This window comes from Salvelinus alpinus, chromosome 16 (assembly GCF_045679555.1).
Source record: "Salvelinus alpinus chromosome 16, SLU_Salpinus.1, whole genome shotgun sequence".
NCBI lineage: Eukaryota > Metazoa > Chordata > Actinopteri > Salmoniformes > Salmonidae > Salvelinus > Salvelinus alpinus.
This window is the reverse complement of record NC_092101.1, coordinates 14,555,169-14,568,716: the sequence shown is the minus strand read 5'-3', so window position 1 is coordinate 14,568,716 and position 13,548 is coordinate 14,555,169. Positions and strand designations below refer to the sequence as shown.

Sequence of the window (13,548 nt, the reverse complement as noted above, 5' to 3'; positions counted from 1 at the left end):
TTTACAGTCATTTTCTTAATGGTTGCATGTTTATTAGTAACTGGAATAAGCAATTTCATAAATGTGTCAAGTGCATCATCTCCTCATTACACACCACGGACCAACAAAGATTCAACAACATAGGAATCACTACAAAACCTTGCGGCACTGATGGAATCCTTCAGATTCATACTAAGAAAAAACACAATTTCCACTACCTGTATGGTATGTATACTGGTTCAAATGAACACAAAGGAGATTTTGAACAGAGCCTAGACAGACAGGGGTATCTATTTCTGCATTTGTATTAAGATTACGAATCATATGATATACTCTATAAAACATGTGAAATTAAATGTGATGTCCTAATATAAGTACAAAAGTAAAATCATTGAAATTAAGAGAAAAAAACACAAACCCGAGACCTATTCATTTAACTGAAATGTTTATTCTAGTAAACAATGACCATGTACAGGGGATTAGCATTTCAAATAAATCCAAGCGTTTGTATTTTTGCATATATCCTGTTTAAAGTTACACACATTTTTCCACTTCTCATGAAACAAATATAACGGACATAATATACAGTTTGTATACATCTTATACAATGCAGAAAGACAGCTGGATTATTTCTTATTTTCATCTATAGAGGGACAGTCAAAGGCAGGCCAAATGGAAAAGGAATGCACCGAGCTTTAGAAGTCAGATCAGTTGTCAGAAAACCAAAAGAAAAGCCCTCTACAATCTGTTTGGCTTGTACAATAGATATACAGGCCTCTGCATGTATCCCTTTACACATGATCAAACTCGAACACCCGAACAACGAGAAAATAAGAATTAAAATCTATTGCACAATGGTGGTATCAAGACAAAATACAGCATGAGTGGTAAGTACGTAGAGAACACTAGGTAGTGGATGAGAGAACACTTGGGACCTGTTTCAATACTCTCAAAATGCATCCTTCCATCCTGCCTCCCTAATCTGACATGATTAGATGGGTGATTGGGATACATCATGGAACCCTTTCTTTCACCAATCCTATAGTGACAGATCAATGATAACTTCAAAGAATGGAGTAAGAAAGGATGGATGGATTTTTAAGGTATAAAAAGCGGCATGAATTGACCAATGAACAGAGAGCTGTGGCCTGGTCTACGGCCAACCAAGCACCCTCACTGTGGATTTCCCCTAACCCGAGGACACATTACAAGGGTTCTGACACAGAGCATTCTGGGTAAGGGCGGGAGTGTTGTAATTCCAAGCTTCAGGCGTCTGACCTGTGATTAAAACACCACAGGTAGGGCTGAATGCAGACGACCACAGGTTACCTCGGCTATATACAGCAGCCCGGTTAAAGGTCAGATCTGTACCAGAACAGGTTCTTCTCATAGAATATTATTACACTGTTGTAACCACTACAGCAAAGAAGTTTGATATGTAAACATAAACAAATAAATATCAGGGAGAGATGGTTGCAATTTCCACCATGTCCTTTAAATCATGTCCTTCCCCAACCCAAAGGGGAACGTAGCTTTAATAATACATTTTCACAACATATGGCTCAGGATAGGTCTTTTCACTCAGACTACTCCAATAGTAGGGGACAACAATGGCATTACATGGAAGCTTATTAAAGGTAATGGACACATGTACAGTAGGACACATATAGTTCAATACAACAGGAGAACATAAAACAAAGGGGCAATGAGTGCAACTGTCATTTTCATATGAGCTACTATTATCATCATCTCTATTCAGTTCAATTCAAAGCTTAAAGGGCAATTCTGCCACTTTTCAACCTCATATTCATTATGTTCAGCACCATACCAGTGTCTACATATGTGAAAAGGACACGTTTCTATGATCTGTGGTTAAAAAGATGAGAAGAAAGGTCCTAAAAAATGCTTCTCTGTAGCTAGGTTTCCATCCAATTGGCGACAGATTTGAATGAAAAGAAAATATGCGCATTTTCCCACTAGGAGTATGTTTCCACCAAACGGACTTGTTGTGGACAAAAGTCAGCACGTAATGCACACAAAATGTAGTTTTTCATTTTAAGTGTACTGAATAAAAAGTTGAATGTGTTTCCATCTCATTTTCAACTCTTCCGATAGTTTTGTCACAAAAACTGTTGCGTTAAATTGCTAATTTTCCCACTCTGGTCTTGGCACGAGAGCTCTAGCCAACAGCTCGCAGATACAATGTGGGTAGGCTAGTTTACATGATGAGATTATTATGGATAACAGCGAGAATATTTTTATTTGTCAAACGGCAGACAAGCATCGATCATCATGTCACCAGAATAAGACCCTCAATATTTATTGGAAAGGAGCATCAAGATCATCACCGTGCACTTTCACCCCCCTGTGATGTTCATCATAACTTATTTCAGCTGTAGTGCCGTTTTTACATATGTAGACACTGGTATTGCGCTGTTGATAATGAAAATGAGATTGAAAAGTGGTGGAATTGCCCTTTAAGTTTGAAAGTGAAGTAAGAACCACAGGTTTAATGTGCTAGGCAGTACCATCAGCAAGAAAATCAAGTAAAAGACAATGCGGCTAAAATAAAATAAAAGTTGTAACAAACTATGACACTGTACCGCAAACCGTTGAATATTCACGTTATAGCTGTGAAACTCACGTGACCTAATGAATTTGCATATCATTGATGGTTAGCCGAAGAAAACCACAGGCCATTTCTTACTTTCTTTGACCTCTCTGCAGGGTGTGCTTGCAGGTTTATCCATATTTGCAGCTCTTACAACTACAATTGTAATTAACAATATTGTTTCAGTCCTTTAACAAATACTACATAAAATAATAAAATAACACTTATTACGTAATTAAATTAAATAAAAATCGTACAAATCTGCAATTAAACCCTCTATAATAAAACATAGTAAAACTTTAAAGAATTTCCCTCATCTAGTCGTTTTTGTGGTTATTTGATGTAAATCACAGCCTTTTGAACTTACTTAAACTGTCAGAAGAGGCACAACTAAGTATCCATTCCTTCTCCCTATGTTCGCTGAAGCACTGAAATATTGTAAAAAACAATGCATCTACTATCTCACACTCGGCGAGAAAGAAAATATATCTGTACAATTTGTTCTGGTCCAAGCAGACCTCTCTCTCACACAACACTTGCAGTAACCAGTCAGGGAAGCACCCAGCACTGCTCCCATGGCTCACCACATTCACATAATAAACCAATACTAAAATAATGTTTCGATCTTCAAAAGCATCCCGCCATAACCTTTAGCTATTCCCTTCTTCACATCTGTCAGAGCGCTAGTCGGTCAAGTGAGGGGATCCATGCTCCCTCACCAGACAGACACATATTCTGCTCATCTTTACATGTTAAGCCAGCCTCTATAGTGCATTTAAACAGTGCATCACTTCCTTCACAAACCATGGGTCATCATCCGTTCCCCTCCCCACCTATCAATTAAAAACAGTAAGAGAGATTGTGATTGCTGGCTCCCACCCCCCACGCCAACCTCCCACCGTAAAGTAAAATCCAGTTCCGTTTCCACATAGGGTCCAGGACGACCCCAAAAGTTCTGTTTTGCTATTGTTTTGCTTTGAGAGTTTGTCGGTCTGGGGAATGTGTGGCGAGGTGTGTGTATCTGAGTGTGCGTATCAGGTGGAGTGTGTATGTGTGTTGTAGCGGTGGTGTGTGTCTGCATGCGTATGTCTGTGTGTGTGTGGTTGAGGAAGCGGTCATGTCTTGGGCACATCGGCCCTGAGGGAAATGGCCAGCTATGGGTCCTTCACAGTGTGTGGGGTACGGTTTGTGAGTTGTATACGAATGTGTTATGCGTGTGTGTGTGAGTGTCTGCGTATGTTTATGAACTAGTAACGCTAGTAAGAGTATGTCTATGTGTGCGTTTGTCTATGTGTGCATATCTCTACGTATGTGTGTCTGTGTGTGTCCAGTCCAGGTCACCCGTGGGACATCTCGGCCTTGCTGAGAGCGATGGCCAGCTCTAAGTCCTCTTGCTCCTGCTGCCGGAGTCTCTTCAGCCGCTCCCGCTCCGCTCGCTCACTCTCTCGCTTCGCCCACTCCAGTTGCTGGGCCTCATTTCCAAACTACAGAGAGAAGAGGAGAGAGGCATTCAACAAAGGATTCATCCGTCACACCATGTACAAAACACACATTAGGAGGTGTTTTGTCAGAGTATTAGATTTGAATGAACCTTATCCTGTACATTAAGAGTAAACTTCCATTTCTGCCTGGCTACCTACCATAAGAGGACATAGATGACTGTAGTTTACTATTATAACCATATCATGTACATACACAAAAGCATCAACACACCCACAAAATATACCCACTGCACAGACAATCTAACTGACCTATCCCTATCGGTACTTTAATGTTCAATTTATGTGTGTTCTGCTGTTGGAGGAAAGATTCTTCTTATTGTTAAACCTGAGTGGTTGTGCTCAGAGCCTAAGTATGTGAGCGAAATACAAAACAAAGCACTTTTCAATTTGACCGCGTTATTAAACATTCTTACCTTAACTTTTTCTGGTCCTGCGAGAGAAAAATGAATTACAAAACACCAAATAAACAATTCACTAATCGTGTATCACACCATCCATTTTACACCGAGCACACAACGAAACAGCATCACCACAAGATACAACTAACTATGAGAAGGCGACATAGAGGACCGTTTCAGTTCGTTTCCCAAATGAAAATGAATGAGCAACTAAAAGCATATTTGAACAACATGCAAAGACGACATGTAGAGAGAAAATGGGAAGGACATTTTTGATTCGCTGTTAAAGTGGTAGTATGAGATCGAACCGAAGTCAAGCTAGGAACTCTCCCATGCATATCAGAACGCACACACATTCTAAGATACTGCTTTGCCATCCTTAGATCTGATTCAAATGTCAGGGTCAAATGAGGCCATTCAATTCTTGGAATCATGCTGACCAAAATAAATATGGAACAGAGTCCATTGAGGCATTTAATAGCTATATTTGTTTCCTTTAAATATTTATAATTCAATTCAGGGGCCAAGTTCATCTGGTATTTTTCTAGATAATATATTCAATGTGGAACACAATACCTCTTTAGTTTAAATAAAGTATGGGCAGTTGACTCTGTTAAAATAGTTTTGGCAACTTTGGGAGTAGTTTGGTACAAGTCAGAGATGGTAAAGCAGGATCTATGCTACCGATGTCATGCAGCAGACCAACACTAAACAGATTGAGCAAACTAAACCTAAAGAAAAGACAAAACACTGATACACACTAATACTGTATCTAAACACTAGTAGGACATACATGACTGACACACAACATAGACCTGAGGGGTAAGAACTCAGGACTGAGAGCTGAGTAGTGATACTACTGCTTCCCGTGTCAACAGATCCCACAGCCAGACCAGTGGCTTGGAGCTGTCAGTCACTAAACCTCACAGGATGGGCTCCCCTTTCCGGCCTAGCCTGGCCTAGGGTACGCACCGACTGAGTGACTGTCTGACTGGCTGGCTGCCTTACTGAGTGACTGGCTGACTGACTGACTGGCTGACCGCCTTACTGAGTGACTGTCTGACTGGCTGACTGACTGAATGCTAATGCCGGGAGCTGAGATGGAAAAGGTCAATATTCAGATAAGAAGATCCTGAATACATCCTGGATTATGGCTACACTGTGTGAGACACCCATTGGTTGGTTTAGACAGACAGCCCAGGCCATAGCACCGCACTGGCTGGATTATTCAACCCTAACCTTAAAGCGCCGACTGGCTAGTTGAATAATACTTCACACTGCCAGAATCCACTTATTGGACTGCTAAAGAGGTGATGGAAATAATACTTTTCATTTGTGCTTGTTTTGGGAAGCCTCTAGCATTCTACACAACAAACCACATGGCAAAATATAGATATAGATTTTTTTTATGTTCCAATCGCGGCGTACACATCAAACCACAAAAAGGGCTGACACCCTTTCCTGCACGAGCACCGGGGACCACTTCTGCAATGCAGCTCTGCACTTTACTGCACAATACCGAATGCATTGTAGGTGGTGTGCAACCAACTACAAAGCATAGGTTGAGAACCCCCCCAACCAAAATCATAACACAGTATAGATAAGTGAGTCTTATGCAACCTTTGACAGGCTTACACTCAGAAAACAGCTAGATGGCAAAAATGTGTGGGAGTTCAGTCATCATCTTAGATATGAGGTAGGGTTGGATCACACAATTAATTAAAGTGATGATCAGATGATCAGTGATCATGAACAGTAGTTATTGCTAGTGATTATGCCATAGCCAACAGTTACCCTACATGGTGGTTAATTTGCCATGGGTCTGAGTGGGAAGATGCCTGGCTCTGGTCTTTGTGTGGAGTGATGGTAGGTCATTGATTAACATAGATGTCTGCACAGTGAAGGGATGCCAGGACGCAGAAAGATGAGTAGATAAACAGCCAGGGCCTTGTGGTTAGTTCCGCTCTAGATCTTTCAGGTAACGTTGTGGGAACTTAAGCAGAGGTAGTGGCTAGGTAAATAAAGACTGGTCTGGACAGAGAGAGAGTATCACTGAGCTCAACTTACAGAACTGAAGTCTGCAAAACCCAAGGAACAGTCTTTAGAGGCTTTACTTGAGGCAGATGGAGCAAAAGGATCTTTGCCACTAAAGGGGTCGATGACGTCACTGCCGAACGGCTGGAAGGGGTCGCAGGGCTTGGTCGAGTCGCCCGCTCCTCCAGGCATGTTGACGGGGGTGCTTTTACCTAAGGACATTAAGACAGTGAGGACAGTCATTTCCCCTGCAGAAGAGACCACAGTGTGTGTGGTTATGAAGTCAACTACAATTATAAGGTGATGGTTTGATCACTTTCACCACGGAAATTTGACGTTTTTCCTTATCGACGTCTGCTCGCTACAGCCTTCCAACCCCCACAAATGCTGCCCCCCCCCCCCCGCCAACTCCACTTCTCGTCTCACGAGAAATAGAGCATTCTATTATGAAAAGCTTTGAAAACCACAGCAGTTTCAGCTACACTCGTGGTGCACCAAAACCACACGCAGCTCAACTTAAACTAAATAGAGAGCACACAAACAATGCATAGATACAAAATTGTGCTGAAACAACATGCCAGCATGGTATGAATTAAACACGCATTTAATGACATGGGCCAATATACTGCATAAACCCAGTATCAAAATACATGGCGAGAGCTATTTTCTCTTTTATGTTGGGTTTTATGGTGAGCAGATGGGTAGAGTTTATGCCCACATAACCAACACAGGATTCAGTTCACAAGTTCATCAGATCTCTCCTCAGTGGGTGATTTTAGAGTTTTTGTCAAGCCTAGATGCTACATGCCTAGGGCCAGGAGTTTTTAATGACCACATGACCTGCCCAAGAACAACTAACTATGGCCCAGAGTTATACCTGTTAATGTCAGGAAAAACTCCTGGCCTTAGTTATGCCAACTCATTGTATTCTCTATCTTAATTTCCACATAGCTTAAATACATAAATTATTTAACTGAACCGAGACTACTCTAAAATAAGCCCATGTTAACATGGTAGAGATGTTTCCAAGCTGTTTCTCTGTAGGCCAGCCATTGCTGGCAGAGACAGTCGGCCGTGGGAATGTAGTACTTACTGGTTGTTGTTGCTTCTGAAGGTGTTAACCACGTTGTCAATCGAGCTGTTATTTATACCAGGCCTGCCAAGGTTAGCAGTTCACAGGCCCACTGAACAGCCAGGCAATCAGTTTCTCTCTTTCAGTAAATGGCACATACTCTTCACCACAAACCGTCAGCTCCACCCTGCTCCAAAATACCAGCACATTATCAATGCTGTCCATCAAATGTGATGCACAAGGCACATCTCAGAGCCCCACAAATAAAGTTGATTATATTATTCTCGTAACATATATCGATCGTATGTCCTATTTATGATTGACTGTATCTCGCAGCACAAACGTAAAGTATTGCTATGTAATGAATTCAGAAACTACCTAGAAAAATTGGAGATATCTACATCAAACTATCATTCTATGTTGTGACCTTTCACTTGTTGCAAATTCTGCTCAACCCCTCTAATTTGGATACATAAACCCAGGTGTGAAAGCAGTTTAGATATGGCATTGGCCAGGGCACAGAGTGTGACCAGAGTCGGGCAAGAGGTCGCCAGAGAAGCCACACTGCTCACCCGAGTGTGTGCACACAGTGGAAACAGAGGAAGTGGGGAAGGGTGGAGCTGAGAACATCGGGTGATCTGGTGTCAGCATGGCCAACCACAGATCATCTGTGTATTCCTGAGGCATGTTGCTCTGTGTTCCCACTGCAGCCTGGCATCAGGGTTGAGCTCTCAAGCAATAGTCATACAGTCATACAGTTCTACTCATCTAACACTAATCTCAGGCAAGGATTTTACAGATAGGGGATGATCAGCGACAATTCATACATATTTGTTAGAAATCTAATGGAAAAGTAAGTAAGCACACAAACACACATGCATCAAAGTTGCGACTACTATGCTCTAATGTGTACAGTGTACCTAGGCTACAGTGAAATTACATTGCATATTGCATACATGGTTTTACCATAAAGCGGGGCCGCTTTAATAATAATAGGTGGTGAAATCTTGATTATCGTGGCCCATTGAACTTCCTTCGTGAGGTTTAAATGGTGAAATAAGACTTTCACTCACTAACTTTATGGCTAAAAAGCACATTGAGTAGCTTCTATGTTGAGCAGAGTTACTGCATAGGCAACTGCAAAACTGTTCTGTTGATTCAATCTTCAAAAGGAGAATGAAAAGGACACTTGTTTGGCAGAGATGATGAACGTATCTGTACCCATGAAGTGCCTTTCCTGTTTACAACCTAGTAGAGCTCACGGTGGAGGAAAAAAAGGGGTTTTCAGGCCAGTCAAAAACAATGTTTCTGAGCTGCAGCGAGCATTGATGTTTGATCTATGACTAGCATATTCTACTTTTATCATGCAGAGGTAAGAAGGCAACACCAGCTGAGTTTAAGCTTCAAAGATTATACAGGTCCCTTACAACAGCTTCTAGTGAACTATGTTCTAACAGTCAGAAGATACAGTATTCAGACCCCTTTTTCCACATTTTGTTACGTTACAGCCTTATTATAACATTTATTAAATACAACGTTTTCGTCATCAATCTAGACACAATACCCCATAATGACAAAGCAACAACAGGTTTTAAGAAATGTTTGCAAATGTATTACAAATAAAAAACTGAAATACCTTATTTACATAAGTATTCAGACCCTTTGCTATGAGACTTGAAATTCAGCTCAGGTGTATCCTGTTTCCATTGATCATCCTTGAGATGTTTCTAAAAGTAGATTTGAGTCCACCTGTGGTAAATTCAATTGATTGAACATGATTTGGAAAGGCACACAACTGTCTATATAAGGTCCCACAGTTGACAGTGCATATCAGCGCAAAAACCAAGCAATGAGGTCGAAGGAATTGTCCGTAGAGCTCCGAGACAGGATTGTGTCGAGGCACAGATCTGGGGAAGGGTACCAAAAACCTTATGCAGCATTGAAGGTCCACAAGAACACAGTAGCCTCCATCATTCTTAAATGGAAGAAGTTTGGAACCACCAAGACTCTTCCTAGAGCTGGCCGCCCAAGAGCCCGATGGTCACTCTGACAGAGCTCCAGAGTTTCTGTGTGGAGATGGGAGAACCTTCCAGAAGGACAACCATCTCCGCAGCACTCCATCAATCAGGCCTTCGTGGTAGAGCGGACAGTCGGAAGCCACTCCTCAGTAACAGGCACATGACAGCCCGCTTGGAGATTGCCAAAAAGCACCTGAAGGACTCTCAGACCATGCAAAGCAAGATTCTCTGGTCTGATGAAATCAAGATGGCCTGAATATCAAGCGTCACGTCTGGAGGAAACCTGGCACCATCCCTACGGTGAAGTATGGCGGTGAAAGCATCATGCTGTGGGATGTTTTTCAGCGGCAGGGACTGGGAGACTAGTCAGGATTGAGGGAAAGATGAACGGAGCAGAAAGTACAGAGAGATCCTTGAGGAAAACCTGCTCCAGAGCGCTCAGGACCTCAGACTGGGGCGAAGGTTCACCTTCCAACAGGACAACGACCCTAAGCACACAGCCAAGACAACGCGGGAGTAGCTTCGGGACAAGACTCGGAATGTCCTTGAGTGGCCCAGCCAGAGCCCGGACTTGAACCCAATCGAACATCTCTGGAGAGACCTGAAAATAGCTGTGCAGCGACGCTCCCCATCCAACCTGACAGAGTTTGAGAGGATCTGCAGAGAAGAATGGGATTAACTCCCCAATAACAGGTGTGCCAAGCTTGTGGCGTTATACCCAAGAAGACTCAAGGCTGTAATCGCTGCCAAAGGTGCTTCAACAAAGTACTGAGTAAAGGTCTGAATACTTATGTAAATGTCATATACCTGTTTTTGCATTGTCATTATTTCATCCGTTTTAGAATAAGGCTGTAACGAAACAAATGTGGAAAAAGTCAAGGGGCCTGAATACTTTCCGAATGCACTGTATGTGATGATAAGCCATGCCATCCATACTCACAACGTTCTTCTGTGTGTTTCACTAGAAGAACAAAACAAAAGACGGGAACACTTACAGTGAGGTGACAAAGACCACAGAAGGGAAAAGACAAAGGGATAGTAAACAATTGCAATTCTATAACACAGATGTCGGATCATAATTTGATCACTCTTTTGTTGTGGAGAATTTTCCTGCACAAAAGGAAATACAAACTTATAGTATATTTGAGTTATAAAAAGGATTCTAAAGTTTGTAATTCCCAATTAGAAATGTCAGACTTGATTTGCCCTAACGGAAAATGTATCAACCCCTACAAAAATGTAAATTAAAGGGGAATGGAAACACTTCAGGAAGTTAAGTTGAGCAAAGTGATGTATTCAATCCACTCATAACAAACATGCTTGTAACATAGAAACATCTCTATTTTAAAGTAATTTGACCTGAACAACGTTTATTAGAGGTATGGGTAGCTCCATCTTGAATTGCCATAGTAACGACTGTTACTAGAAGTGAGAAAATTGAGTTTTATCATGGAGACTGAAAGTGAATGCTGTCACCGGGAGGCCAAAACGAGGCAAGGTAACTAGCTAGCCTACTTGATTTAGCTCTTCTCTTGTCTTGTCTTTTTGATGTAAATGTTTTCATTGATAACTGTACAAAATAAAATAGAAGAGCATTTATCATTCGATATGAGCTAGACCTAGCTAAAACAAACTGGCTAGGGATTAGATTTAGCTAGCCAGCCAGGCAGAATAGAGGGCTGCTGCAGGACCTACGATCCCCATATAGCTAGGTAGCTACAGTAATTATTAGCTAGCTAGCAAACTACATAGTTAGGTATCTTTGATATATTATGAGTCTTTATATCTGTGATAGCTATGATTCCTAAAAATAGAAAGCCTTCTGGCTGTTGATTGCAAGAATGAATGTACCTAAGCCTGAAGCCTAACCCCATAGCTAGCTTTAATAACTTTTGAAAGCTCAGATTGGTAGTCGGCTTGGTAAATTATCCTGGTTCTTTGCTACTTACAGGCATACATTATAATATTATTTCAGTTATTTTACGTTTTCTCAAATGTGAGTGAAAAACTTTGGATAATAAAATATAACTTTGTCACCTTACAAGCCGATTGATAACTTGTACAATTCCCTTCCAGTCATGATACCCTTTTTTATTTGCAGAGGTTCATCGCTACTTGGGGAAGACGAGGACAAAGAGGATGACATTGAAATGGAGGAGCCAGAGGAAGTTGGAGCCACCACGTGATGCTGCTGCCTCTCAAACAAGCTTTTTGACTGGAAAGTAACTGTCAATGATGTATTATTGTTATGTACTAATAGGCCTATAAATTTGATATTTTAAATACTCTCCCTCTCTCTGTCTCTGTTTGCAGGACACTGTGGTGGACTGTCAGTGCTCAGACCTTTTTGAGAAGATTGACATTATAGACATGTCTCCTGTGCACCAGGCAGTCAATAGCTGCCACCACGGTGGCAAGGATAGACAGGGGCTGGAGAGACTGGAGAACATGCTGCTGAGGCTGCAAAGAGGGCTGCGGGGAAATCACACCCTCATCCTCACATGACACATAAACTCAGCAAAAAAAAGAAGTGTCCTCTCACAGTCAACTGAGATAATTTCCAGCAAACTTAACATGTGTAAATATTTGAATGAACATAACAAGATTCAACAACTGAGACATAAACTGAACAAGTTCCACAGACATGTGACTAACAGAAATGGAATAATGTGTCCCTGAACAAAGGGAGAGACAAAATCAAAAGTAACAGTCAGTATCTGGTGTGGCCACCAGCTGCATTAAGAACTGCAGTGCATCTCCTCCTCGTGGACTGCACCAGATTTGCCAGTTCTTGCTGTGAGATGTTACCCCACACTTCCACCAAGGCACCTGCAAGTTCCCGGACATTTCTGAGGGGAATGGCCCTAACCCTCACCCTCACCCTCCGATCCAACAGGTCCCAAACGTGCTCAATGGGATTGAGTTCCGGGCTCTTCGCTGGCCATGGCAGAACACTGACAATCCTGTCTTGCAGGATGTCAGTGGCTTTAGAAGCTTCTGATAGGCTAATTGACATAATTTGAGTCAATTGGAGGTGTGTACCTGTGGATGTATTTCAAGGCTTTCCTTAAAACCCAGTGCCTCTTTGCTTGACATCATGGGAAAACCAAAAGAAATCAGCCAAGACCTCAGAAAAAAATGTGTAGATCTCCACAAGTCTGGTTCATCCTTGGGAGCAATTTCCAAATGCCTGAAGGTACCACGTTCATCTGTACAAACAATAGTACGCAAGTATAAACACCATGAGACCACGCAGCCGTCATACCACTCAGGAAGGAGACGTGTTCTGTCTCCTAGAGATGAACGTACTTTGGTGCAAAAAGTGCAAATCAATCCCAGAACAACAGCAAAGGACCTTGTGAAGATTCTGGAGGAAACAGGTACAAAAGTATCTATATCCACAGTAAAACGAGTCCTATATCGACATAACCTGAAAGGCCGCTCAGCAAGGAAGAAGCCAATGCTCCAAAACCGCCATAAAAAAGCCAGACTACGGTTTGCAACTGCACATGGGGACAAAGATCATACTTTTTGGAGAAATGTCCTCTGATCTGATTAAACAAAAATAGAACTGTTTGGCCATAATGACCATCGTTACGTATGGAGTAAAAAGGGGGATGCTTGCAAGCCGAAGAACACCATCCCAACCGTGAAGCACGGGAGTGGCAGCATCATGTTGTAGGGGTGCTTCGCTGCAGGAGGGACTGGTGCACGTCACAAAATAGATGGCATCACAAGGAAGGACAATTATGTGGATATATAGAAGCAACATTTCAAGACATCAGTCAGGAAGTTAATGCTTGGTCTCAAATGGGTCTTCCAAATGGACAATGACCCCAAGCATACTTCCAAAGTTGTGGCAAAATGGCCTAAGTACAACAAAGTCAAGGTATTGGAGTGGCCATCACAAAGCCCTGACCTCAATCCTATTGAA

General features: G+C 41.9%; 1 protein-coding gene across 9 annotated transcripts in view; it reads right to left on the bottom strand.

Moving 5' to 3' along the window:
• Positions 1–407: 407 nt before the first annotated feature.
• LOC139540910 (epidermal growth factor receptor substrate 15-like 1) overlaps positions 408–13,548 on the bottom strand; it is a 33,899-nt gene continuing 20,758 nt past the window's right edge. For 3 of the 9 annotated variants that reach the window (XM_071344972.1, XM_071344975.1, XM_071344976.1), the window contains 3 exons: positions 10,555–10,575; positions 6,558–6,736; positions 408–4,074 (listed from right to left, as the gene is read on the bottom strand). In XM_071344972.1, the coding sequence (XP_071201073.1) occupies positions 3,928–4,074; positions 6,558–6,736; positions 10,555–10,575 (347 nt within the window). In that variant the 3' untranslated portion in view covers positions 408–3,927. Of the gene's footprint in view, positions 4,075–4,379; positions 7,784–10,554; positions 10,576–13,548 lie in introns of those variants that run through there. The other 6 variants (XM_071344974.1, XM_071344978.1, XM_071344973.1 and 3 more) reach the window with 6 other exon arrangements.